This window comes from Heterocephalus glaber, unplaced genomic scaffold, assembly GCF_053883595.1.
Source record: "Heterocephalus glaber isolate CG9 unplaced genomic scaffold, H.glaber_assembly_v1.0 deba00001449, whole genome shotgun sequence".
NCBI lineage: Eukaryota > Metazoa > Chordata > Mammalia > Rodentia > Bathyergidae > Heterocephalus > Heterocephalus glaber.
Window position 1 is genome coordinate 1,350,761 of NW_028258300.1, and position 25,050 is coordinate 1,375,810.

Sequence of the window (25,050 nt, forward strand, 5' to 3'; positions counted from 1 at the left end):
GGACCCTCTCCCTCCCGCAGCCCTTAGAGTCCTGGAGCATTTTCCCACGCATCTTCTCGTCATTCTTCATGACTTGAGAATTCCTTGCTGTGTGACCACAGAGAAGTATCTTCTAAATCAGGGCTTCCCAACCTCTGGGCTGTGGCCTGGGACTCGTCCGTAGTTTGTTAGGAACTGGCCACACGGCAGGAGGGGACTAGCAGGAAAACCAGCTGCTTTGGTTACTTTTCTTGTAGCTGGGACAAAATGCCTGGCACCCAAAGTTAAAGGAGAAAAGGTTTATGTAGCTCACAGTTTGTACAGGTTTCAGTTCAAAGCTGGGTCCAAGTCAGGGTGGCATGGCAGAGGGGTGTCACAGAGGAAAAACAGTTCATGGTGGGCAGAAGGTAGCAAAGCAACAAGGGACAGACAACCACAGCTCTTTTTGTCCCTTATATCTTATCCAGGCTGCTTAGGGCAGGTAGCGCTTACACCCTTAATCTTAGTGCCTTGATCTTAGCATTGTATTAAGAATTAATTTTACCATCACACACTAGATCCAAAAAGCCCCACCTATGACTGCGTGAGGCTTTGGGAGGACATCTAGACACAGCCATGACACCAAGCAAGCCTCCTATGTGTTTACAGCCACTCCCCATAGCTCACATTCCCCCCTGAGCTCCACCTCCTGCCAGGTCAGTGGGGCACCAGATTCTCATAGGAGCTTGAGCCTCACTGTGAACTGTGCATGTGAAGGATCTAACTTGTGCACTCCTGTGAATCACCCCCTGCCAGCTCCATGGAAAACTTATCTTCCATGTGGCAAAAAGAAAAAAAAAAAGCTTGCCAACTGCTGTTCTAAATTGTACTATGGGAAAAACAATTTGATACAAAGTGACACGGATATGCAAATCTTTGGATACTCATCCAGCCCCAGGCAGAGTCTCAGTGGAGTCCAGGTCTCTGCTTCCTTCCCCTTTAAGGTAAGAAGTGCAGAGATTACTGATTAGTTGGTGAGGAAACTCTGACCCATTGGGGCAGTAATTTTCCCAGTGTCCATCACATTGGTGAGTGTCAGAGGAGGGGCCAGAGAATGCTCTGATGGGTCCAAGTGTGGGTTCCTCCCTGACCCCACCAGAGGGCCCCTGGGACTGGCAGCGGCTCCTGGAGCCACTTAGCAGCTTGGTCCTCCTGTCTGCAGACGCTTTACCACCAGACCCTGGAAGCCCTGCAGACCCTGCTCAATGCCCTCTTTATTGAAGACCCCACTCCTGCCGGACTCAAGAGCATCTTGCAGGTGCAGGGCTTGGAGGCTGGGGAGTGAGGGGCAGAGGGCAGAGGGAAACAGGAAAGGCTCAAGAGCAGTAGGAGCTGGGCCCAGAGGAGTGATGCGAGCTCAGGATGTCATCCAGTGCAGCACCCTTCTCCTGGCCTTGCAGGCCTGTCCCAACCTCCTGCCCCTACCTTTTCCCCACTTTCCACTGGTTGCTGTTGCCCCTGTGTTCTCTCTCTCCTTCCTTGGAACTCCTCCACTTTCCCTGTGGCCTGTGAGTGTGGTTCGCATCTCTCCCTACACCACCAGGAGGCGGTGGCTGAGGGGAATCACCTTCAGGCCCTCTCTGGAAGCCTCCTGTAGATGGCTGCAGGCTGGCTGCCCACCCAGCAGCAGGGCTGAACCTCACCTTTGTCCCCCAGCCCCTGGGGCCCTGGATGAACTCAGGGAAGGCCCACGAGCGCGCTCGAGCTGTGCACAGCAGCGTCTCTCTGCTGAACCACATGCTCCTGAGCCTGCCTTTCTACGTGAGTGTCCTGTGGGGTGGAGACTCGGGGTGGACTGCCTGGCTGTGCACTGTGGAGCATGGTAGACCCAGTAAGACTTGGTCCCTACGCTATGACAGATGTCCTCAGAGTTCCCGGCACTGGGGCTTCTGCTGGGGAGGCTCATCCTTCGTATTGGGGATCCTGACGAGGAGATTGGCCAGGAGGCTCTGGACGGCATCACCCTCCTCTACACCATCCTGGAGTTCCAAAAACGTAAGTGCCACCGAAGGGCCTAGAGCAAGGCTTCCGGACCCAGACCGGGCTGGGCCACCCTGAGGCTCCAGAGGGAGATGGAGAGACAGCATGGCGGGGATAGGCACTGTGGGAAGTGATGTGCAGTTCGGGTCCCTGAGGAACCAGGGCAGAGGCTAGGCACAGGCCTGTTTCAGTGCATGAAGGCACTTCTAGCTGAGCTTTTCCCTATCCCGCCAAGCTTGATTTGTGACCCATTTCCACTTCCCCGCAGCACCATGTCCACCCAGGCCTGATGGCCCTCGTGTCTTATGGGCTTGTAGGGCAGTGTCGTGTCTTGGTCACCACCGTGTTCCCATGTCAAGCCTGGGCCTGGCGGGGGGCAGGTTAGCTATTGAATGAGCAGGCAGAATAGGTCCTGTCTTAGAATCTGCTGCACCCAAGCCTGTGGGCGGGGAATGGCCCCAGCATTAGCTCCAGGGAGCTGGCAATAGTGCATATGTTGAGACCTGTGTCCAGCTGGCACTGCCCTCAAGGTGCATGGTGTCCACTGTCTCCTGTCTCCCTCCTTTGTAGTCCCAACTCTGCCCCAAATCCAGGGGACACTGGCCTATTGTTTAAACTCCCCTGGCTCTGGAGGCACAGTGACCTGCATATGAGACCTGGCTGTGGCCCTTCCCAGCTGTGTGACCTCAGGAAGCACTTTGCTTGTGTAGGCCTAGATTCTCCATCTGTGAAAGGGCACAATCCACAAGCTTTGTGAAATACTCAAAGAGATCTTTTTAGAGAGTCTGCAGAGACCAGCTTGGTGCCACCCACCCCGGGCACCTGTCAGATACAATTCTTTTTCCCCATTCCTCCAGCCTTTTGGGATTGGTCTGGTGTCCCTACTCCTGTTCTTCCTGTTGTTGTTCCTCCTCCTCCTCCTCCTCCTCTTTCCCTTCCTCTCCTTTTTTTTTTTCCTTTTGTTTTTGAGACAGGATCTTGCTAGGTACCCCAGGCTGGCCTTGAATTCATGGCGATCCTCTTGCCTCAGCCTCCCAAGAGCTGGGATTACAGGCGTGTGTCACCTTGCAAGGCCTTTTTAGTTTTTTGAGATGGGTCTCACTACGTAGTTCAGGCTGCTCTTGAACTCACTGTGTAGCCCAGGCTGACCTCAAAGTCTTGATCCTCCTGCCTCAGCCTCCCAAGTGCTGGGATTAGAGTCAATACTCTTCTCGATCTCAGGCTCTGGGGCACAGATTTGGTCCCTGAGAGCTTTTCCCAACTGATCAAGCACCATCATGCTCTCAAAGTGATGAATGAAGGTTAAGCCATGTTAATGAGCAGCCTTATGGGCAGGAACAGCATAGACCAAATTAAGGTTGCTGGATTTAGCTAAGAATAGAGGGCACCCAGTTAAATCTGCACTTGATCTTAGCCGAAAGGCCGAGAAGCGCTTCACCCAGTTAAATCTGAATTTCAGATATATTTTGAATTTCTTATATTTTATCTGGGGGCTGTGGGTCAAGCCCCCGCTGCTAGAGTCTCCAGGAGGAAAGCAATTTATCCAGGCCACTTAACTGTAAGAGCATGGTATGGGAACCAGGTCTGCCTGACACCTGATTACAAGTTCCTGCTCTCCACAGGCAGGCACGTGTGCACCCAAGTCCCTTTCTGGTGTCTGTGTCTTTCATAGCTCTCAGGAATCTTGGAAGCACCCAGGCCCGGGGAAGAGTGAGGGGCCCGGAAGTGGGCCTGGAATGCGCTTCCAACAACAGGAAGTACGGAGCCACTGAGGGGCGGGCAGGATCTGAGGACACTGCAGGGAGAAAGGAGATTTGGGGACCAGTCCTCTCTTGGTGGGGCTCACTTCACATTGTCAGGAGACAGGCTGTGGCCAGAAATAAACAAGTGACATGTAGAGACCTTCAGAAGATAAGCACTAAAGGAAAAAAGTAGAAGAGGGGATGGAGACTGCAAAGGGGCCCAGCTCGAGTATGGCCCTGGCATAAAGCACTCACTGCACCTCAGTAAGGCCCTGGTTTCAAGCCCCAGCCCAGCAAATAATAAAATGTAAAACAGTACTGTCCACCAGAATGGCAAAACTGTGACGACGATAAAGGCCTGGGCCAGTGAGTGTGGTGACAGGCGCCCCAGACACTGCCCCAGGAACTAATCAGCTCCACTGTGGAAAATGGGTTGGCAGTGTCTCTGGGAGCTGCCCCAGTGTCTACCCCGTGAGCCGGCCGTTCCTCTCCTGGGCTCGTCCCTCACCAGTGTGCAGATGGATTCACAAGGGACATGCCTTAGATGTGCTCACCAGGACAGATCTGTAACCCAAAGTCCCTTTGTACCCTGGAGAATCATGTAGCCTGGTGGCACACACCTGTAATCCCAGCACACTGAGAGGCCGAGGCAGGAGGATTACAAGTCTGAGACCAGCCTGAACAGCTTAGCGACTTAGTGCGACCCTGTCTTAAAATTATAAAAAAAGTTTTAAAATGGCTAGGGATGTAGCTCAGTGTGATAGCAATGAGGATGAGGGCGAGAACTAATGCTATGGGCTGCAGCATTAGTAGATCCCACTCGTGTAATGCTGGGTGAGAGGAACCAGATGCTACAGATCACGTTATGAGCCCATTTACACAAAGGGCTCTCCCTAGGGCTTTAGAAATCAGTGGTTGCCTGGGTGCAGCAGGAGATGGTCCCAAGAGGGGTTCGGGAAGGGGTTCTGATCAGCTTCTGTTTCTTTTTTTTTTTTGGTACCGGGGATCAAACTCGGGTCCTTGTGCTTGTGCAGCAGGCAGCAAAACCACTGAGCTAAACCCCCGGCCCCCAGGTTCTGTTTCTTGACCTAGGCGTGTTCACCATGTGACCATCAATCCAGCTGCTTTTGTAGGAATTGGGGACTTCCTGCCTTTTCGCTCAAAAGAATTCAAAGCAGCAGGCTGGTGACGCCTCACCAGAAGGCTCTTCTCTTGCAGGACCCAGAAATAAGGAAGAGACCAACAAGAAGGAGCTGTATGAGAGCAACAAGCGCTTCCTGGGGCCCCACAACCCTGTCAACCCACGCCAGAACATCTTGCGTGTGATTTTGGTGACCGCAGGGACAGCTGCCGCTCAGCAGCTGGCCTCCCTGGGTGGGGAGGGAGGCGGGGCAGCGCCACCAGCCCCCTGCTCCCCCACCAGCTCTCCGACTGGCCCCGCCCTTTGGGAGAGGCCTTCCCTCCCCACAGGAGCTGTCCGCAGCCGCTGCCTCCTGTGTACAGCCCGTGGGCCAGGCCTCCCTTCTCCGTGATGCGTGCCTCCCAGTCCTGGGTACAGGGACCTTGCTGCCCCTCGTCTTGTGGCTCCTCCCTCGGGGACTCAATGTTTATGGATGAGGGCGTGTGTGTGGCCCTCCCCCTGGCTCCTACCCACGGCTGTGGCTGTGGCCGTGTCCCGTGTGTGGCCCAGGACTGCCCATCCACGTGGGGACCTCCGTGTCTGTCTGCGTTCCAGGAATTTGGAGACTTCTTGGGCCCCCAGCAGGTGAAGGACCTACTGCTGGCAGCCGTGGAAGGGCTGAGTGGAGGCATGGAGGCTCTGGGGAAGGACTCTGGGGAGACGATGCGGCTGCCCTCGGAGGTCACGCTCAGCTCCGTGCTGAGGTGGTACCACCTCAGAACACTGGCGGTGGTAAGGCGGGGCACCAGCTGCTCTCCCGGGCAGCCCTGAGAACTCAGCTGAGCTGGGGGCGGGCAGAGAAGAGGAACCCCTCACTCCCAAGAGCAGCACCCCTGTGCCCACCCTGGCCCTCTCTCCTACCCGGTCCTCTCTCCTACCTCCGCCTTCCTTCCTTCTCCTACCTTTGGCTTCTCCAATGAGCCCTCCTTCTGTCTGCTCCTGGCTGCCACCAGATCCCAGAAATCATGCAGGGCATCCACGTGCAGCTGAGCCACATCCAGGAGCCACGCGCCCGAGAGGTGGCCCTGCTTCCCGTCTCCTTCCTGGCCAGGTCCTTCATGACTGAGGTCGTGGTGGCCCTGCTCAAGTGTCCCCTCCCCCTGAACAGGTATGGAGTAAGGAGGTTCCCAGCCCCCACTCCTCAGAGGATCAGAACAGCCCCTGTCCTCCTGCCCTCCCTGGGAGCCCCTGTTCTGTGACCTTGGTTCCTGTGGTGACCGCTAGACCCTTCCCAAGCACTGCTGGGTGTCTGCAGCCCCATTTTACAGATGAGGAAACTGAGGCTGAGGGGAAGTTTCTTGCTTAGGGGCCCACAGAACTATCACTAGGAAGAGCATCTAGCTCAGGCCTGATGGATTCCAAGCGGAGAGCTCTTTAATGATGCCACGGAATGAGCCCTGTGTCCCAGCCCTGACTCACTCAGTCTCCGGCATCACATGGTCTTGGCATTCTGCTTTCCCTCTCTGGGCCTCAGTTTCCCCCCACAGGCAAAGGGAGGAAGGAATCCCTGTGTTCACACCCAGAGGGCAGTGAGATGAAGTAATGCAGCCAGCTTCGCTGAGCACCCGTTCCAGCCTTTGGCTGTGCCTGGGATCCCTGCAGCCAAGGGGTCCAGTCTGCTGGCCTTAGCCGCTCAGCCCTGAAACACTTCCACTCCTCTTTGGGTGAATAAAAGAAGGCAGTGACAATCTACACCTTAGGACGGTTGTTTGGAGTAAAAGGGAAAGAAGCTGACAGAGGTGTGATGTGGTGTGTGCTCTGGTGAGGGGACTTAGGGCCATTCACAGAAGCTGAGGAGACTGGCAGGCTCGGGAGGACCCAGCCCCATGTCCCTTCCTCCTGCCAGAAGGCTTTATCTCTGCTTTCCTCCGGGGAGGAGCTTCTAGGGGCCACCAAACAGACTTGCAAGGCCATCAGGCCATACTTGATGTCCTAGTTGCCCAGGAGAGAGGCCAGGATGGAGGCGACCAGGCACCTGGCGCAGTGTCCAAGGAAGCACAGCTCCCAGGGCCAGGCCGCATTGTGAACCTGCAGTGAGGGTCTCCTCACACTTGCACCTTTTCCTTACCCTCATCTTGGGCCTGGGGCTCGGAGCTGGCCTCTTGGGCCTCCCAGGTAAGCTCATTGCATAAGGGAAGAGACCCATGCTGTGGGCAACACAGGAGCCAGCCTAGCTTAAGTGGTGCAGGACTTGCAGGGCCCAGAGCCTCTCAGGCCAATCCCACAGGCTTCGCTTCCAGGGACCCTTCGGGGACAAGCTCTGTACAGGCCTCTGCCTCCTGGAAGTGCTACAGCACTGCCATCCGTCCCTTCAGTTAATTGATAGTTCCAGGCCAGATTCGATTTACCAAGTGGTCATAAAGATGACCATTTTTACCATAAGCAGTGTTGCCTAGCAACATAGTTGACATACTGTCTTTATCGGGTTTCCATGGGAACAAAGCTAGACCAGGAGTGAAGGTTCAGATGCTCATGGAGAAAGGAGAAAGGTCTCTTATTTCTCAGCACACAGTCAGCTCCCCTGGCAAGAGCGCTGCAGGCTGCCGTCTGCCCTCGGATTTGCCTTCCAGGGGCCCGAGCGGAGCACCTTGTGTTCTGTGACTGAAGCCTTATCCAGGCCCCTGGGGCCTCCCCGGCCTCGACTCTGCTCCTCAGCATGGAGGGACAACTACAGGCTTTGGAGACGTCAGGTCTGCCGCCTGTAGCTGTGTTGTCTCCAACAGGCGATTTCACCTCTCTTAAGCTTCCATTCTATATCTGTAACATGGTAGCAACCACACCCAGCTTGGGGGTCCTTGTGAGAATGTGGTGATCTAGAATGTCTGAATTCTTGTTCAAGTCCATATCCCCAGAGATTTTCCCAGTGCCTGGTGCAGGGCACACTCAGTAACCTTTGCCAAAGAACAGTGGTGTGTCAGCACCGGGGTGGAGCCCGCAGGTGGGGTTTCCAGCACTGGCAGCCCGGACTCTGGGAAGTTTCTGGACCGTCCTTGCTGGAGTGCCCGCAGATGCTGTCCCACTGGCTCTCACTTCCTCCAACCCTGAAACCATGTGGGGTAGGGACCTTGACCACCCGCCCCGCCCACAGCAATGGAGCCGAGATGTGGAGGCAGCTGATCCTGCCCAAGCCCAGCTGTGGCGCTGCTGGAGACCTCCTGGATCTGCTGCTGAGCACCCTGAAGGAGAAGCCAGTCACCAAGGAGGGCCAGGCCTCCACTGCGCCCCTGGCGGTGAGGACACCCCCCCCCCACCTGCCAGTCCCTGCTGCTGCTCAGCTCCTGTCTCTGGGCTCTTGGCTTGGATCCACCGGGTGAAATGGCAGTGCCGCCGTGGGGAAGGCAAGCTGGGATGGTGGGAACAGAATGACTTTGGGGTCGCGCACCTTAGGTCCTGGGATGCTGTGTCACTGCTTTGGGAGATGGGCAAGTGACCCCACCTCGGAGGCCAGGCCCCCTCTGTACATCTGAGGATAGAAATGGTAATAATACCCAGCCGGGCGTGGTGGCGTGCACCAGCAATCCCAGTGCTCTGAGGAGCTGAGGCGGGCCTAGGAGACTTAGCGACTTAGGGAGGCTGTGTCTTAAAATAAAAAATAAAAACAAAAAGGGTTGGGGATGTAGCTCAGGGTGAAGGCCTTGAGGTCAATCCCCAGTAACACACATACACACACACGAATATCTGTACTACCTACCTCATGGGTGAGTGACTCCGTCATTCATGTAGGTGACAGACTGGTTTGTGCTTCCTGATGCTTGGCTCTGGGCTCCGCCCTAGGACAGAAGGAGAAGGCACCCTGGCCCAGACATCCCCACATTCTGTCTGCCTGTGCTGTCCACGGGAAAGAGCCAGGACGCACTATAGCCAGCATCTGCCCTGCAGGCTGGGGGCCTTGGAACGTGCTTTGCCCTTCCACGCCCGCCCTTTCACCTGCAAAATGGGATCACCACCCTGTCTGCACCTCAGAGGTGGGACAGGTCCCCTCGCTAAGATCCCTCCAGGGTTGCATAACATCCAAGCCTTGGGCAAAGCTAAGAGCCTGGCTGTGGTTATTCCTAGGACCGGGGCTCTAGTGTTGGGGGTCAGGGCCCAGAAGTAGTGGGTAAGATTAGCTTTCTCAGGCTGGCCAGAGAAGAGCAAAGACCCAGGTCCAGACCGGCAGAGGCCGAGGTGTGGGCCTCAGCAGGAGTGCTGGGAAGGTGGCCCAGGTCATGCCACTGGACTCTCCTCTGTCCCCAGGCAGCCAGTGGCCTGTGTGAGCTCCTGTCCATCAACAGCTTCGCCAGGTGTGTGAGGTGCATCTACCCCCAACTGCTCCTGGCCCTGCTCATTCAGGTCCATTACCACATCGGCCTCAAGTTGCCTGGCCACAGGGTTCCTCACAAGGACACCAAGAACCAAGCACAGCCTCCCGCCTTCGTACCTGTGCAGTAAGCTCTATCGTCTCCCTTGGCCCTGTTCCCTGGCAGTGTGTGTGTGTGTGTGTGTGGGTGCCCAGCAAGGGTCCCTCCAACAGTCAGGTACTAGAAATGAGCTCTGGGATTAGGAGAGAAAACAGAAGCGTACTTTTATTAGAGTTGCTACTTCATGCAGGAACTACTTGTGGGCACCTGCTCTGTGTCCAGCATTGGACTTAGCACAGGATGGCTTGAGAAAATCAAGCTTCTTCAAGGAGCTCAGAGCCGAATGTCTTTCCTCCTTCTCCATCCATTTTATTTTTAAATATTGGTTGGAATAGGCCATATACGCACATGGGTAAATAAAACAAAACAAAACAAAATCTCAAGACATTAAAATCAAGTCTCTTTTCCTGCTCTGCTCCAGTTCCCTTCTCCAAACATGAGCAGGTTCTTTCCTGCCCTTCCAGGGCTGGCTGTGCAGGGATGACCACATTCGTGTCTGCAGCCCGCCTCACATAGGCGCATAGCTTTTCACCTATCACACACTGTATCTTGGACACCAGCACACAGGGAGCTGCTCTGATAGCCGCGGGGCATCCCTATGTGTAGAATCCTGAAGGACAGTCATTTGTTTAGCTGGGCTCCTCCTCCTGCTGTAGGTGCTTCCCTGCCCTTTGCAATCACAGACAGTGCTGTAGGACATTCGCTTATATGTCGTTATGTACCCTTGCGATTGTATGTGTAGAGTGAGTTCCTGCAAAGGGAGTGGGCCGCCGGAGGCCTTCTCCATCTGAACATGAAGGTGGAGCAGGAAGGAATACATCAGGGAACAAGGTCTAGACCACTGTTGTACTCAGGACTTGTAAGGGAATCGATTGACTGCAGGACATAATTCATAGGATTATTTTGTAATATTCAACCAAAAAATCAAATGCAGAGGAGTGCAAGAGATCGAACTGCACACTAGAGACCCAAAGAATCCATCCAAGGGCCCAGATCCCACAGCAATATCCCTCACAAGTCCGGCTGAAGGCCTAGAGTCCAAGGCACTGTTCTCCATGAGTCCATCCAGTGGCCTGGAGCCCACGGCAGTGTCTCATGCTTGTCTGTGTTGAGGATCTGCACCCAGAAGGCCCAAAGGCCAGTGGTGGAAGCCAGAAAACCTGTGTTGGTGGGATGATTTGTGCCACCAGGCTGAAGGATCTATACTGGAGCCAGGAAGTGATGCTCAAGGTGAAGATCAGAGCTCCCCTGATGAGAACAGCAGCCATTCCCAGTGACAGTGAGGCCCTGAGCTCCTCCTCCAATGAGAACAGCCAAGTTCACATCAAGAAAACCATCCGCAGCAAGCTTCTCCAGGAAAATCAACAGCCCACGATCTTCCCCTCCAGTTCTCTCTTTATGCAATGGCAACAACCCTCTGGTGGGTCTTCCATGTCCAGACCATGCTGACTCATTTCAGCTGGGTGTTCTAGTTGACCATTAATTAATCTACCACAACCATGGAGTGGTGAGGGTAAAACAAAAAGTAACTCCTCCGCACCCAATTTGTACACCAATAGGGTACACCCACACCCTCGCCATCACAGTGTATTATAAAATATTTATATCTTTGCCAGTCTGAAGAGTTGCAAAGAAAAAAAGGAATTTTGCCATAGTTCTGGTCTGCAGTATTCTTATTTAAATGAGGTTAAGTTTTAAATGTCATTTCTGTAACTCACTTTGGTGAATAAGCTGTTCTTGTCCCCTGCCCAGTTTTACATAGGACTTTTTCCCCCCCTGGTACCAGGGATTGAACTCAGAACCTTGTGCTTGCCAGGCAAGCGGGGTACCACTGAGCTACATCTCTGGCTTACATAGGACTTTTGGGGATTTTTCTTATTAATTTGTAAAAGCTCTTTATATATTAATGGAATTAACTCTTTCTAATTGATATTCCAGTTTGTCACTTTACCTGCCATTATTTTATGGTCTCTTGCCATTAAGAAATTTTAAGGTTTTTTTTTTTTTGGTACTGGGGATTGAACTTGGGTCCTTGCGCTTGCACAGCAGGCGGCAAAACCACTGAGCTAAATCCCTGGTCCAAGAAATTTAAGTTCTTACACAGCCAAATTGATGAGTCTTTTCTTGTTTTACTCCCATCATGTATTAGGCTTAGGTGTACATGGAGGGGCAGAGGGCAGGCCGTTGTGTAGCTGGGCTTGAAGTCAGAAGATCTCAGATGCGAGTCCATCACTTGATGCTTTGTTCTTTGAGTAAACTAATTGAATCTCTTGGTGGTGATTTCCTTGCTATGAAATGGGTGAATGGTTTCTGCCCCATAGAGGTGTTATGAGGACCAAATAGGATTACACCATCTGCCATCTGTGAAGTCCCACTCCCAATTCTGATTCCCCTCAGATTCACAGGAGCTACTTGGAAAGCTGAGGGGCTCTGGAGGGAAACAGGAGGAAGACAAGGTGGTGCCACAGGAGAAGGAAGAGGAGCAAGGAGTGGGAAGAGTGCCCCCTGTGGGTGGTGAAGGGCATGGGCTCCAGCAGGAGGAGGCTGATCAGCTGAGAGCCACAGGAGGGGCTGGAGTGGAGCTTGAACAGCCCCCCACAAAAGATACATCCCCCTGGAACCTGTGGCCATGATGTTATTTGGAAGAAGGGTCTCTGCAGATGCCATTAATCTGAAATCTCCAGAGGAGCTCATCTGGCTAACCTAGGGCCCTGCAGCCAACACCGAGTGCCCTTCTGAGACGAGGAGAGATGCAAACATGGGAAGGAGGGTTCTGGAGACACTGACCCAAGCAGAGAACTGCATCGGGTAAGGAAGGGCCACCCCTCAGAGATCCAGAGGGTGCACGCATGGCGCACACCTTGATTTTGAGCATCTGGCTCCTGAAACTGAACGACTCCTTTCTGTCATTTGAAGCCACCCGGTAGTGACTTGGTACAGCAGCCACTGAACATTGCCTCCCTGGAGTGTGGCCTCAGCGTGGACAGTGGGCACTCCGGATCCCACTGTGAGATGGGACCCCTGGCAGGTGCCTGTCCATGCACACCATGTCCCATCCACCCTGAGGAGGGGCATGTGAGCGATGAGTGTGACAGTTAGCTCCCGGGACACCAGCCCTGACACACTGGGGGGGGGGGCTTGAAGCGGGCAAGGAGCCTGGCTGGACTCAGCCTCAGGGACGTGGCCTGGCGACTTGTCTTGCAACCTCCCATTCCTGGGCCCCGAGGCACCATGGGGCTTTCAGGCTGTTCCTCAGGAGATCATTGTGTGCACAGCCTGGGAGGGCCTGGCCTGGCTGCCACTGACTGGAGTCCCTAAGTCAAGTCTCTCTGAGCACCAGGACTGCTCATGGGAAAGCAGCCACATATGCCCCAGACATGGGGCTGGACCCGGAAGGGCGGGGATGTACACATGGGTGGCTCTTCTGCTTCAGCCGAAGGCGCTAGTGGTGGAGGAAAACCGCCCTTCATCTCCAAAGACTGACCTGAGGTTCTCAGCTCCAGCATTCGCCGGTGTCAGGCTTCAAGGGGAGAAGAAGAGGATGGCAAAGAGAGGGTGCCGGGCCACACCTGGGCACCTACTGCCCCCTCCCTCCCTGCCTTCTTTGTAACCTTGAAGGAGACATTGCTGGCAGGGACTCTCCCAGCAGCACACATTTCAAAGCACAGAACCAAGGCTGAACAATGCCGAAGGCCTAGCCTCAGGAGAAGGACTGATTTTCACATGGGATGGCTCTTCCTTAAAAATGCAAACCCAGGGAAACTAAGAGCAAATTCTGTGGAATTACTGAGCTCTGAAGCACTCTGTCCTGATTTATGGGGACAGCAGCTCTTGGTATCAGCCATCCGAGTGCAGCCTGGTGTTCTGGCTTATGTCTAAATGTTGCCCCAAAGCCTCATGTAGTCATAGGTGGGGCTTTTTCAGAGGTGGCTGGATCTAGAGTGTGACACTGGAATTGACTCATGGTGCATTGCTAGGCTCAAGGGCACTAGGATTAAGGGTGTGAGTTCTATCTACCCTGAATGCCCTGAGCAATATATAAGGGATAGAAAGAGCTGTGGTCACTCTTGCTTGCTTTGCTACCTTCTGCCCATCACGAGCTGTGTCCCCTTTGCAATGCCTGTCTTCCATGCCATGCTGCCTTGGAGCCAGCTGATTATGGACTGAAACCTCTATAAAATGCAAGCTAAATAAACCTTTTCCCCCTTAACTTGTGGGTGTTGGATATTTTGTCTTAGCAATGAAAAAAGTAACACAGAATTTGGTGCTGAGAGTGGAGTTATTGCTATGACTGTACCTGACCATGTGCTTTAGGCTCTTGGAGCTGGCTTATGGGAAAGGAAAGAGTAAGGAAATGTTTGGAGATGCCAGCTGAAAAAGTAGAGCTGTAATGACTGAGGCTGTACTCAATGGGAGATTCTGGTGAGAGTTCAGGAGACCAGAATGCCGATAGAAAAGTTGCCAGTAAAGAACAGGTTTGGGAGGTTTCTGCTGGGAAAGAGGACTGGATTGGCTATTGGACTCCAGAACATGTGTGTTATGGCTAGGTAGAAAGTTTGCCTGCATTTTGCTTGTGTCCAGAGACTTTTCCTGAGGCTGATTGATCTTGCAGAAGAAATTTTAAGGCAGTCTAATGTTGAGGTGGTGGCAGGGCTACTGTTGGGGGCTTTTAGCCAGATTTATGTTGAGAATCAAGAGCAAACAGCCAGCAGAATGATTAAAAATATGAGTTTGGCCAGAAAGGAAGCTCCAATAAAGTTGTGGCGTGCAAAGATGGAACAGAGGAGAAATTGGTCACTGAAAAGACTAGCAAGGAAAAGCCAGGTATTTCAGAAGAACACAACAGAAAAGATGGCCTGAAGGCATTACACGAACTTGCTGGAGTCCAGTCTTTGCAGCCTCAGAGTTGCAAAGGTGAAAGAATTAGCTTTGAGAAGAGAGCCCCAGAGCACCATGTTCCTGAATGGTGGCAGCCTAGAAGATTTGTTCCTTGGGATTGGGTTTAGAGTGCTCAGTGATCCAGGCACTTGACACCTACAGCCAAAAGAAAAGGAAGCCCGGCTACTGCTCCAGCTGGTGGCAGACCTTGGCATCATCCACGTGGCACTGGCTTTAGGTGCACGCAGAATGGAAGAGTTGTGGAGTCAGGAAGGCTTCCACCCAGCTTTCAGAAGAAGGCCTGGGAGGCCAGGCAGTGCCCCTGAGAGGGCAGTGTGTGAAGCTGTGAGTGTGAAGCCAAAGGTGCAGGGGAGACCCCAGAAGTTTGGAGAAGCCAGGAATGTGGATCACTTGAGGAAAACTGCAAGAAGGGAGCAGAGATGGCTCAAGAGAGACGCCATGGGAGCTAACACCACTGGAAATACCGTAGGGGCGGAGCCACCCAAGCGCTTTGGCATTTATGTCTTGGTACAGATTGCCTTGGATACTGCTGGATTTTGGACTTGCTTTGGACTTCCATTCCTTTGTATCCTCCTATTTGTACGTTTTGGAATGGTAATGTTTATCTCGTGCCATTGTATGTTGGAAGTGTTCAATTTTCTTTTCATTTGTACAGGTAAGAATTTGCCTTGAATCCCAGAGGAGACTTGGGACTTGGACTTTCAGCAATGCTGAAACTGTTAGGACTTTGGGAACTCTTAGAGGTTGTATAAAGAAATACACATGATCAGTGGTTCCATCGCCTGCCTCGAAAGCGCAAGGACCCAAGTTCGATCCCCGGTACCAAAAATTTTTTTAAAAGAGAAATATACATGAGTCTTTGGGGGTCCAGGGGCAGAATGCTATGATTTGTGTTTAGATGCCCCCTAAAGCTTCAGGCAGTCATAGGTGGGGCTTTTTCAGAGGTGGCTGGATCTAGAGTGTGTGATGCTGGGATCAAGGGTATGTGATTACTAAATCAGTGCACTGATTGGTTTGGCACCACCCTAATCCTGGTAGCCTAGATAGAGTATGAAAAGGGAAGAAAGAAGCTGCTAAGAGCCCTTGCTTGTTTTGCTACCTTCTGCCATGAATTGTTTCTCCTCTGCGATGCCCCTCTGCCTGGAGCCAGCCAACTATGAACTGAAACCTCTACAAACTGTGCGCCAAATAAACCTCTCCTCCCTTAACTTTGGGCATCAGGTGTTTTGTCCCAGCAATGAGAAAAGTAACTGAGACACCTGGATTCTGCAGGCAAATGTTTAGGCTTCAGGGAAACTGTCGATGTAAATTTCATTCTGTACATTGTCAGTTTTTATCTTATTTTATTTTACTCTTTGTCGGTTTTTATTTTAATAAAAGTTTATATATGCAGTCACGCTGGTATGGCACTCAGAGGGCAGGTAGACCAAGGAAGAGAGTAACACTCAGAGAATGGAAAGGAAAGGCAGGTTTATTTGCTACCAGGCTCAGTGGAAGTCGCCTTCCAGAGTCTGAGCCCCGATTCTAAGTTTGTTTTCATTTTTATCTTGCTCTTTAGGCAAGGCGGGGAAGCAAGCAGAATTTTACAGAACCAGAACTCAGCACAGGGATAAGGAGGTGCAGGGAGATGTTGCTTTTACAATTTATCTCTAAGACATAGGGACGTATGGGCAGCTGCTGATTCAGCAGTTCATCTTTCGGGCACAGTGACCTTCGTGGGTCTAGTAGGAGGGGCAAGCCTTGAGACCATCAGCCGTGAGACCATCAGTCTCTGTCAAGCTTTGAGACTGTTAGTCTCTGCTTTGTCTTTTGTTTTTTCATTTCAAGGTACCCCATAATTTTTTTAAAAATCAGTACTGGGGACCGAAGTCAGTGCTTTCACACTGAGCTACATCCCTGACTCTTTTCATTATTTTTCGAGACAGAGTCTTGCTAAGTCACAAAGTTGTCCATGCTGGGCTCAAATCTTTTACTCTCCTGCCTCAGCCTCCCAGAGTGCTGGGATTACAGGGGGGCCCAGCCCTCATAATGACTTTTGGTTGATGTCCAGCAATATGTATGGCCATCGTCCTCTAGGATTACAATGGAGTTCAGATGTATAGCAGTCTAAACCAGCTAGGTTTGTGTGAGGACACACCGAGTGCCCCTGGGTTTCTCAGGTCAGATCCCCGTCGTATCCTGTCTTTCAACCGCGCGTGCCTGTGTATGGAGGACAACACAGGAGAGTGTCAGTAGATGGCAGCCCCTCCCTGCTCCCTGGGGGCTCCCTCAGGAGTTTAAGAAGCACAGAGGCCCAGCCCCAGCCGGGCTGGTCCCTGGGGTGTGAAAGTTTCCTACCTTCTCCCGGCATCCAGTTTGGGAGTCGCTCCTTCAGGGGCCTGAGGCAGGAAAGGACTTGGGCTGGACAGGAGTGAGCAGAGGGCACTGTCCTGGCTCGGCCCTGGGCTTGCTGGGGAGTGGAGTCTGGGAGGCCAGCTCGGCCTCTTCCTCCAGGAACAGTGCTTAGGGGAAGAGGGGAAAAGCCCCATCTTCCCAGGACAGGGAGAGGAGTTTCACTTCTGTTTCCTCTCTTCTTCTCAAAGCGAATTATTTACAAAGAGCCAGGCTTAGGCAGAACTCCATATGAGGACTAGCGAGGTGGGGAGAAGCCTGTGGGGTGGCGCCAGAGCTGGGGCTCAGGGGTCTCAGTCTCTTCCCGCAGCTGGGTGGTGAAGGCGGTGAAGACCCTGCTGCTGAAGATAGGCTGCTCTTACGAGGCTGCATTCGTGGAGGCTGAGGGCGGCTGGGAGCTCCTGGAGCAGGCAGAGAGCCACCACCTCGGAGTGTCACTGCTGGCAAGGTGAGGCCTGGGACGCCTGGATGGAGGAGCCCCTCGCTCCCTCTGTCACCTCTTCTCTGCAGCTGGGTGGCACTGCAGTCCTTGCAGGCGGCTGGGCAGCACAGAGGGAGCAAAGTCTCCTCCCCAGGGAGGGGAACTGAGGTTATCAAGGCTCTCCGCAGCTGCAGAGCCTTTAGGGTATTTACAAAGTGCCTTTTTCCTGAACTATGGTATGAATCCCGTTCCCACTCTAAGAGAAACACCGAGGTGCAACCAATAACCAGGAGGATGGCCCTGGGGACGTTTGTCTGCCCCCAATCCCAGCCACTTCCTAGCTTACCACCGAGGCAAAGTTACTTCCCCTGACCCTCCACTCCCCCTCAGAAGTATGAAAAGTCTGCATCCACCTTCCGAGGGGCGGGTAGGAATTAAAATATTTATGCCCCTGGCATACGCCAAGAGCAGGCGCAGGCTTGCTTTTGTTGCCGGATGGTGACTGGAGTGGGGATTAATACACATTTTGCACCAGAGCAGCCAAGGTCCAGAGAGGGGTCACGATGCCTGAAAGGTCACACAGCCAGGAAGTGGCAGAGCTGGAAAAGCCCAGCTGGACCAGGGCTGGGGATTTAGCTCAGTGGTGCCACTGCCTGCCTTGCAAGCACAAGGTCCTGAGTTCGATCCTGAGTACCAGCTGGACCAGACCAGAGCTCTCCCTGCAGCCTCTCACAGCCTCCCTGGATCAGAAAGGGGTCCCTTGGTTTCAATCCTGCGACTCCTGCACCCTCCCTGGGTGTCTCAGAGTCAGCCATGTTTACTGAGTGCTAACCACACTGTAGACACCATGCGAAGGGGTGTTATGTGCAAGGTCTCTTCTCGTCCTCACCATGAAATGGAACAGCCCAGGGTTATGGTCAAGAAAGCTGAGCCCCAAGGAGTTAAGAAGTGACCACCCCACGTCACACAGCTGGTGCTAGGGTCAGGGTTTCGGTGCATGACAGCCACCTCCCTGGACTCTGCCTCGTGGAGCAGTGTGACTGATCCTCATGCCCCAAGGCAGTCTAGAAGGCCTGCTGCCCCTGCCCTGAGTTTCTGCCTCAGTGAGTCAGGGCCAGGGCCCTGAGAGACATTTCCAGCAAGTCCCCAGGAGTCCCGATGCCGATGCCGGGGGACAGCTGTTGTGAGGATCCCTTGTTCAGGGCTCTGGCTCTGCCATTTCCCAGCTCTGTGATCTGGAGTACTCCATGCTCAGCTTCTGTTTCCTCATCTGTGAAATGGGGGTAACAGCAGCAGTTGTTTGGAAGGGCAACGGCGAGGATGGAACGGAGCAGAGAGGCAAAAGTCTGGTTGGTTGCTCCCTGGTGCTCAGAGAACCAGCCCTCACTGCCTCTCTTCCTGTCTCTTCCTCCCAGTGTGGCCTGTGTCGCCGAGGTCCTCAGCTTGTCCCTCTTACTGGCTTGCTGGGTAACCTCAGGCAAGTAACTTTCCCACCTTGAGCCTCAGTTTCCCAATCTGTAAAAGGAGCTGTTAAACTAGATGGCCTCTGAGAAGCACCCAGGTGGAAAGCCTGGGCTCACAGGAACCCAAGCGGCCCAGGTGTCCCACCCAGCAGGCCCCTGGGGCCGGAGGACCTGAGGGCCTGCACCTCCTCACCCCCAGGGCCATGGTGCGATACTCCTGCCAGGACCGGTGCCGCTTCCTCTACCTTCTCATCCCTCTCCTGGAGCACGGTGACAAGAAGCACAAGATCACTGCCACCGCCTTCTTCGTGGAGGTATGACAGGGCCGCAGGTGTAAGGCAGAGCTCAGCTCATGTCCGGGGTCACTTCTGCGCCAACAGGGTTGCAGTTTACAAACCCTTTCCAGGAGCAATGTTTTCCCCCCCGAACATGAGGCGTAGGTCCCCCTCCCTGATCCCCCTTCTCTCCACCCCGCTTCCTCCTGTTCAGTTCTCCCCAGACCCTCCGAGGGCCGCCAGGCAAACAGCAACCTCTGCTGCCCCTCTCTGTGCCAGGCACCACAGGTGCACATTTGAATTTGACTCTACCCTGGCCAGAAGGAATTCTCCGTGTGTCCGCAGAAGACCAAGTGCCCCCAGTTATAACCTGTGAGGGTTCTAAAAAGTGACTGTGGTGAGAGAGCAGGTCAGAGAAGGGAGGAGGTGTCAGGGAGGGCTTCCCGGAAGAAGGCTGAGCAGCTGCCGGAAGTGCTGGGGCTGGGTGGTGGAGGGGAGTCGGAGTCAGGAGACGTTGGAGGGGACAGAGCTGGGAGGGAGAGACTCAGTAGTGGCGTTTGCTAAAGACTCTTGAGCACTTGCTCTCTTCCAGGGTTTACGATTACTGATTCACTTCATCCTCACAGTAACCCTGAGACTCAGACCAGACGGTGGCCCACTGTAAAGAAGAGACCCGAGGGGAAAAAAATAAAAAAAAGAAGGGACCTGAGGCACAGAGTTCAGCACCTTTCCCAGGGCCCAAGTGGCAGATCTAGGATTCCAACCCAGACTCTTGGGCTCTGGGACCTTCTCTGTCTCTGTCTCTTTTTAATTTATCCTCATTATGATAAAAATATATAGAACATAAGATTTGCCATTCTACCCTCTTAAGTGTCCAGTTTGGAGGCATTAAGTAGATTCCTATCCCTGCGCAACCCCGTCTCCAGAACGATTTCACCTCCCGAAGCCCTGTTCCCATGGACCCTGACCCCGCCTCTCCTTCTCCCCCAGCCCTCAGGGACGTCTGTTCTACTTTCTGCCGCTGTTTGTGTGTTCTGGCTTCTTCGTGCAAGCGGCCCATTTGTGCTTGTGCTTGGCTATTTCATTATATCGTCAAGGCTGTGTAAGAAGTCCCTCCCTTTTGAAGGCTGTGGTGTGGTGAACGCCGTAAAGTCCACTCTGTACCGCCACACTCACCTGCCTTTTGTGACCTGACATTGTCATTCGGTGGGGGGGGCAGGATATCTGTCACCAGGGCCTATAAGGGGGGCTCAGAGGCAGGAGGTTCACGCTGCCTGGACGGCACAAAGGACAAGGAAGGCTTCCTGTAGGAAGGAAGTTCTCGGCTGTGTTTGACCTGGGCTGAGGCAGGTGAGTCATTCCTGTCTGCTCCCACAGCTCCTCCAGATGAAGAAGGTGCGGCGGATCCCCGAGGTATACTCTCTGGGTCGGATGGTGGAAGGCCTGGGCCACCAAGACCCTGTCATGAAGGTGCTGTCCATCCGGGGCCTGATGATTCTGGTCCGCAGGTCGGAGAAGGTGAGTGGGGGATGGAGGAAAACCTGCCCAGGGAGGCCTCCGACTGGAGGGAGGCCAAGCTGGGCCACCACAGTCTTTGGACACTGGCGGTTAGAACCAGAGCCCATCTCTGTCCAGCCTCGGTGATCCCATCTATGACATAGATCTGCCTTCACAGTCCCGATATATTTTATCCTTTTCTGAAGAGTTTCTAGTCCAGATTTTTCCCAGTGACCCTAAAGATGGATGTGTCGGGGGAGCAATGGTGGCAGTAATTATTCTTATTTTACAGATCAGGAAACTGAGGCCCCGGCATTAGTTGGTGTACCGTTAGCATTTATAAATGTGCTTTGTTTTTTTCTGCCAGGCATTGTTTTGGCTCACGATGTGGCCAGGATGAAGGGACAGGACATAAACTCAGAAAGCCAATTCATAATGTGGGATATCATCCTTCCAGAGCTGGTGAAGGGGATAAGATACCAAAGGGCCTCAAGGACCTAGGCCAGGCAAGAATCAGGGAGCCAGAGAGGGCCCCAGACAGCAGCCAGAACTTGAGTGAGGGCCTTGTAGGCAGGAGGCCGTGCACAGGCAAAGGCCTGGGGGTGGAAGTGGGCCACCCTGCTCATCCTGGTGAATCAGGCTGGGCTCCTCCTCACAAGTCCATATAGGACTCCCCACTCCCAAGGGCTTCTGCCCCACAGATGGCCAAGGTGCAGGCCCTGTTGCCCTCCATGGTGAAGGCCCTGAAGAGCCTGGATGGGGTGCTGGTGATGGAGGCAGTCGACAGCCTCAAGACCATCTTCAAGGGGCAGGACCGGAAGCAGAGGGACAGCTCGGTCTATGTGGAGATGCTGCAGGTCCTGCTGCCACACTTCAGTGATGTAAGGAATCCCACAGGGTGCTGGCATAGGGAGGGCAGAGCCAGCCCAGGAGGGGGCGCCCTGTTCCAAATGCCTCAGGTCTTTTTGCAATTGGTTCCTCCAGAGAAGATGCCTTACTCTAATTGACTCTCCTGGAGAGAGCTCTTCTCTTCTATGAAGTCTCTCCAGAAAAGGTTAAAGCCACTGGTCCCAGAAGAGGGGATATATTTTTTTTTACCAGTCCCCGCAGAGGGGAAATTTTCCCAGTTGCCACGAAGGCACCTTTTGGGTTAGTGGGGTCCCTGGCTGGGAAGAATGGAGGGTGCTCCAGACCTAGGCCTGGGTGAGGTGGCCCTGGCTGTCCTTCGCCTCCATGTGTTTGTGCCTGGAGGCCCCCTCAGGATGAGGGCTGGGACAGCCATGGAGCAGCCTCCTGGAGCAGTGCCATGAGCTTCCGCTCTACCCCAGTCCAGAGAGGACGTGCGCTCCTCCTGCATCAACATGTACGGGAAGGTGGTCCAGAAGCTTCGGGGACCCTGCACCCAGGCCATGGAGGAGCAGCTGATCCACACGTTGGTGCCACTCCTGCTGACCATGCAGGAGGGCAGTGCCAAGGTGGGCGAGGTGAGTGTGCTCGGGCACTGGGCCCCCTGCCTACCTTGGCCCTGGAAGGTGTCACCCTTTATGGAAACCAGGTGAGGGTCACAAGCCACCCATGGGGGCAGTTATTTATGTCCTATCAGGTCTGTTTTCCAAAGACATCCACTTGAGGATTCCCCTTCGAAATGGCTAACTTCATGTGTACATTTTCGAAGCTGAGTTGATCTTCCAAAACCCAGTTTGACACACCTTTTGTTCTGGAATATGTTTGGGTCCTCCCAGAATTTCACAGCTCTGGTTTTCTCTTCCTGTTGGCCTCCAGAAGTGTGTGAAGACCCTGTTCCGCTGTTCTTGCCTTATGGGTTGGGAGTTGCCCAAGACAGCTTTTAGCCGGAAGCCCTGGGATAACAGGCAGCAGGCAGTGGGCAAAATCTGCAAGTACCTGGTGAGTGGTTCCTTCTGAGTATATTGAGGCAGGGTCCCTCCCTCCCCTTTCCTGCTTTTCACATCAGTATCCTGACGCAGGTTCCACTCCACAGTGGACACCTCTGATGGCCCACAGGCACTTCAAGCTGGTGTGTCCCTTTTGAACATACGGCCTTCCCTTTCACTTGTGCTCTGTCCCTCTGGGTCCTGAAGGCAGAAACCTAGAATCATCCTGGACTCCTTTTTCTCCTCACCTTCCACATCTGAGCAATCCTAAAAATCCTAAGGATCTCTGGATCTGTTTCTCCATCCCCATCCCCACTGTCTTTGCCCTTCGGTCAGGCCATGGATGTGTCTCAGGTGAGCCACGGGTCCAGCCAGCCAATGGGTCTCCAGCCTTTAATTTCATCCTCTGCAACCCATTCCTCATCCAGACCACCAAGGTGGTCTTCTAAAAACACTATGAATGGTGCTAAGGATGGAACCAGGACCTCGCACATGCGAGGCATGTGCTCCACGGCTAGTCACATCCCTGGGACGCAGCCAGTCTACGGTGTATCCCTGCATAAAGGGCCATGCTGGCTCCCTTGTCTGCAACAGCAATTGCCAGGATATGTTCCCTGGAAGGCGAGGCTCAACAGCTCATGGGAGGGCACACAAAGGACAAACAAGCATGGGAAAGGTGGCATGCTCACCTTCCTCCTGCTGATTTGCAGTGGTATCGGCACAGTAAGGGCTCTGCTGAGAAAGTGTGCTTGTGGTTATTGAATTCATGGTTTCCCAGACTCAGTTAACCACAGAAACACTTTCTAGGTGACACCTGTGAACAGCCTGAGGCAGGAGCAAGCCACACACACACACACACACACACACACACACACACACACACACACACACAGAGTGAAGTATGGCACCATGGCAGACAGAGCATGCAGCAAGTTTTGCCGTCTGGCCCCACTTTCCTTTCCCTGTTGTCAACGGCCAGATGGGATTAGCGAGGAAGGTTTGGAGGGAGCTCCAATGGCATCATTACCTGTGGAAGGGGACAGGTGGGGAGAATTGGGGCTATTGTGTCATTTCAGGCAGTCTCAGCCAACCTGCCAGGAGAATCCCAAACTGAGGCCAGGGGTCAGGCCATTATTGTTTGTGTTTGTTTGTTCTTTTGGGACAAGGTCTTGCTGTGTTGGCCAGGCTGGCCCTGAACTCCTGGGCTGAAGTCGCTGGTACTAGAGGAACCTGCCGTGATGCATGGATGGGTCAGGTCTTTACACTCTGGGCTCACCTGTCACTAGCTGCCAGCCATCCTGGGAAGAGACATGGCCAGGAGTCAGGCAGTTCTGGCCAGTCCAGCAATCTCCATAGCTGGGGGAAGAAATCCTTCCCACCTGAAGGGAGACCCAAAGGTGGGCATCTATCACCCCACCTGGACCCAAAATAAATATAGAAAGGAGCAGGCTGTTAGAAAACTGAGAAATGGGCTTGGCCATGCTGCTGTCAGCCATGCTTGAAGTCTTGATTGAGTGCCTAAAGCTACTGTCTGCGCTTCACAGAGGGCAAAAGAGGCTTGGAGGGGGTGTTTGGCCAGGGTTGCTAGTTCCCATATTGATAATGGCTGGTGACCAGGCAGTGGTCTAATGACATGGCTTATTGGGCCTGTGAGCTGGGCGTGATTGTAGCCCCATGGCAGGCAGGAGTAGAGAGCTCCACTCATCATGCAGGTCCTTCTTGATAGACCCTTCGGTTTCACAAGAAAAATGTAGCTATTAGCTCTCCACTGCTAAAGCAAAATCCCCGACATCCATAATTTAAAGGAGGAAAGATTTCATCTGGCTTAGTTTTAGAAGTTTCAGTCCATGCTTGGCTGGCTATATTGCTTTTCAGATGGTGAGGCAGAAACATCATGGTGGATAGCTGGGCATGGTGTGGTGGCACATGCCTATGATCCCAGCACTTGGGAGGCTGAGGCAGGAGGATCACTGTGAATTCAAAGCCAGCCTGGGCTACATACTGAGTTCAAGGCCAGCCTGAACTATGTAGCAAGACCCTGTCTCACAGAAAAAGGAAGAAAGAAAGCTCATGGTGGAAGGACATGGTGGAGGAAGCAGGGAGGGAAGGAAACAGCTAGAGAGACAGGATGGGACTGGGGACGGTGTGTAGCTTTCTTTTTTTTTTTTGGTACTGGGGATTGAACTCGGGACCTTGTGCTTTTGAGGCAGGCAGCGGAACCCACTGAGCCAAATCCCTGGTTGTATGTAGTTTTCAAAGGGCACACTCCAGTGACCTACTTCCTCAACCAAGCCACCCCTCGTGTGCACACTGAGTTAGGAACTCATAGTGGATTAATCCACATTGCTGAAGTTATGTCCCATGATATAATCACCTTCCCAAATGCCACTTCCGAATACATGAGCCTTTTGGGGATGTTTTATCATTAGCCATAACAGTAAGAAACCTACATTCTTTTTTTTTTTGGTACCAGGGATCGAACTCAGGACCTTGTGCTTGCAAAGCAGGCAGCGGAACCACTGAGCTAAATCTCCGTCCTGAAACCTACATTTTTTGAGCCAGATGTGGTGGTGAATGCCTGTAATCCCAGCACTTGGGAGGCTGAGACAGGTGGATTGCCATGAGTTCAAGATCAGCCTGAAATATATAGTGAGAAACTGTCTCAGAAAAACAAAAACAAAACAAAACACCTAGATTCAAACAAACAAACAAACAAAAAACATGGTACTGGAGATTGAACCTAGGGCCTTCACACTGACTTACATTCCCAACCCTTATTTAATTTATTTATTTAGGCAGGGATCTTGCCTCAGTTGCTAAGTTGCCCGCCTAGCCTTGAACTTGTGATCCTCCTGCCTCAGACTCCCAGAGTTCCGGGATTACAGGTGTATG

At 53.2% G+C, this 25,050-nt stretch overlaps 1 protein-coding gene across 3 annotated transcripts in view; it reads left to right on the forward strand.

Annotated features, from left to right (window-relative positions):
- The window catches only part of LOC147827348 (maestro heat-like repeat-containing protein family member 7), a 46,480-nt gene extending 23,662 nt beyond the window's left edge, over positions 1-22,818 (forward strand). Inside the window, exons 9-23 of one of the 3 annotated variants that reach the window (XM_087214718.1) lie at positions 1,181-1,276; positions 1,675-1,779; positions 1,878-2,013; positions 4,959-5,071; positions 5,164-5,292; positions 5,476-5,652; positions 5,874-6,028; positions 8,009-8,150; positions 9,157-9,347; positions 16,921-17,058; positions 18,694-18,808; positions 20,147-20,287; positions 20,968-21,147; positions 21,595-21,750; positions 22,049-22,818. In XM_087214718.1, coding sequence (XP_087070844.1) covers positions 1,181-1,276; positions 1,675-1,779; positions 1,878-2,013; positions 4,959-5,071; positions 5,164-5,292; positions 5,476-5,652; positions 5,874-6,028; positions 8,009-8,150; positions 9,157-9,347; positions 16,921-17,058; positions 18,694-18,808; positions 20,147-20,287; positions 20,968-21,147; positions 21,595-21,750; positions 22,049-22,189 — 2,115 coding nt within the window. In that variant the 3' untranslated portion in view covers positions 22,190-22,818. The remainder of the gene's footprint in view (positions 1-1,180; positions 1,277-1,674; positions 1,780-1,877; positions 2,014-4,958; positions 5,072-5,163; positions 5,293-5,475; positions 5,653-5,873; positions 6,029-8,008; positions 8,151-9,156; positions 9,348-16,920; positions 17,059-18,693; positions 18,809-20,146; positions 20,288-20,967; positions 21,148-21,594; positions 21,751-22,048) is intronic. The other 2 variants (XM_087214717.1, XM_087214719.1) reach the window with 2 other exon arrangements.
- The last annotated feature ends 2,232 nt before the right edge of the window (positions 22,819-25,050 follow it).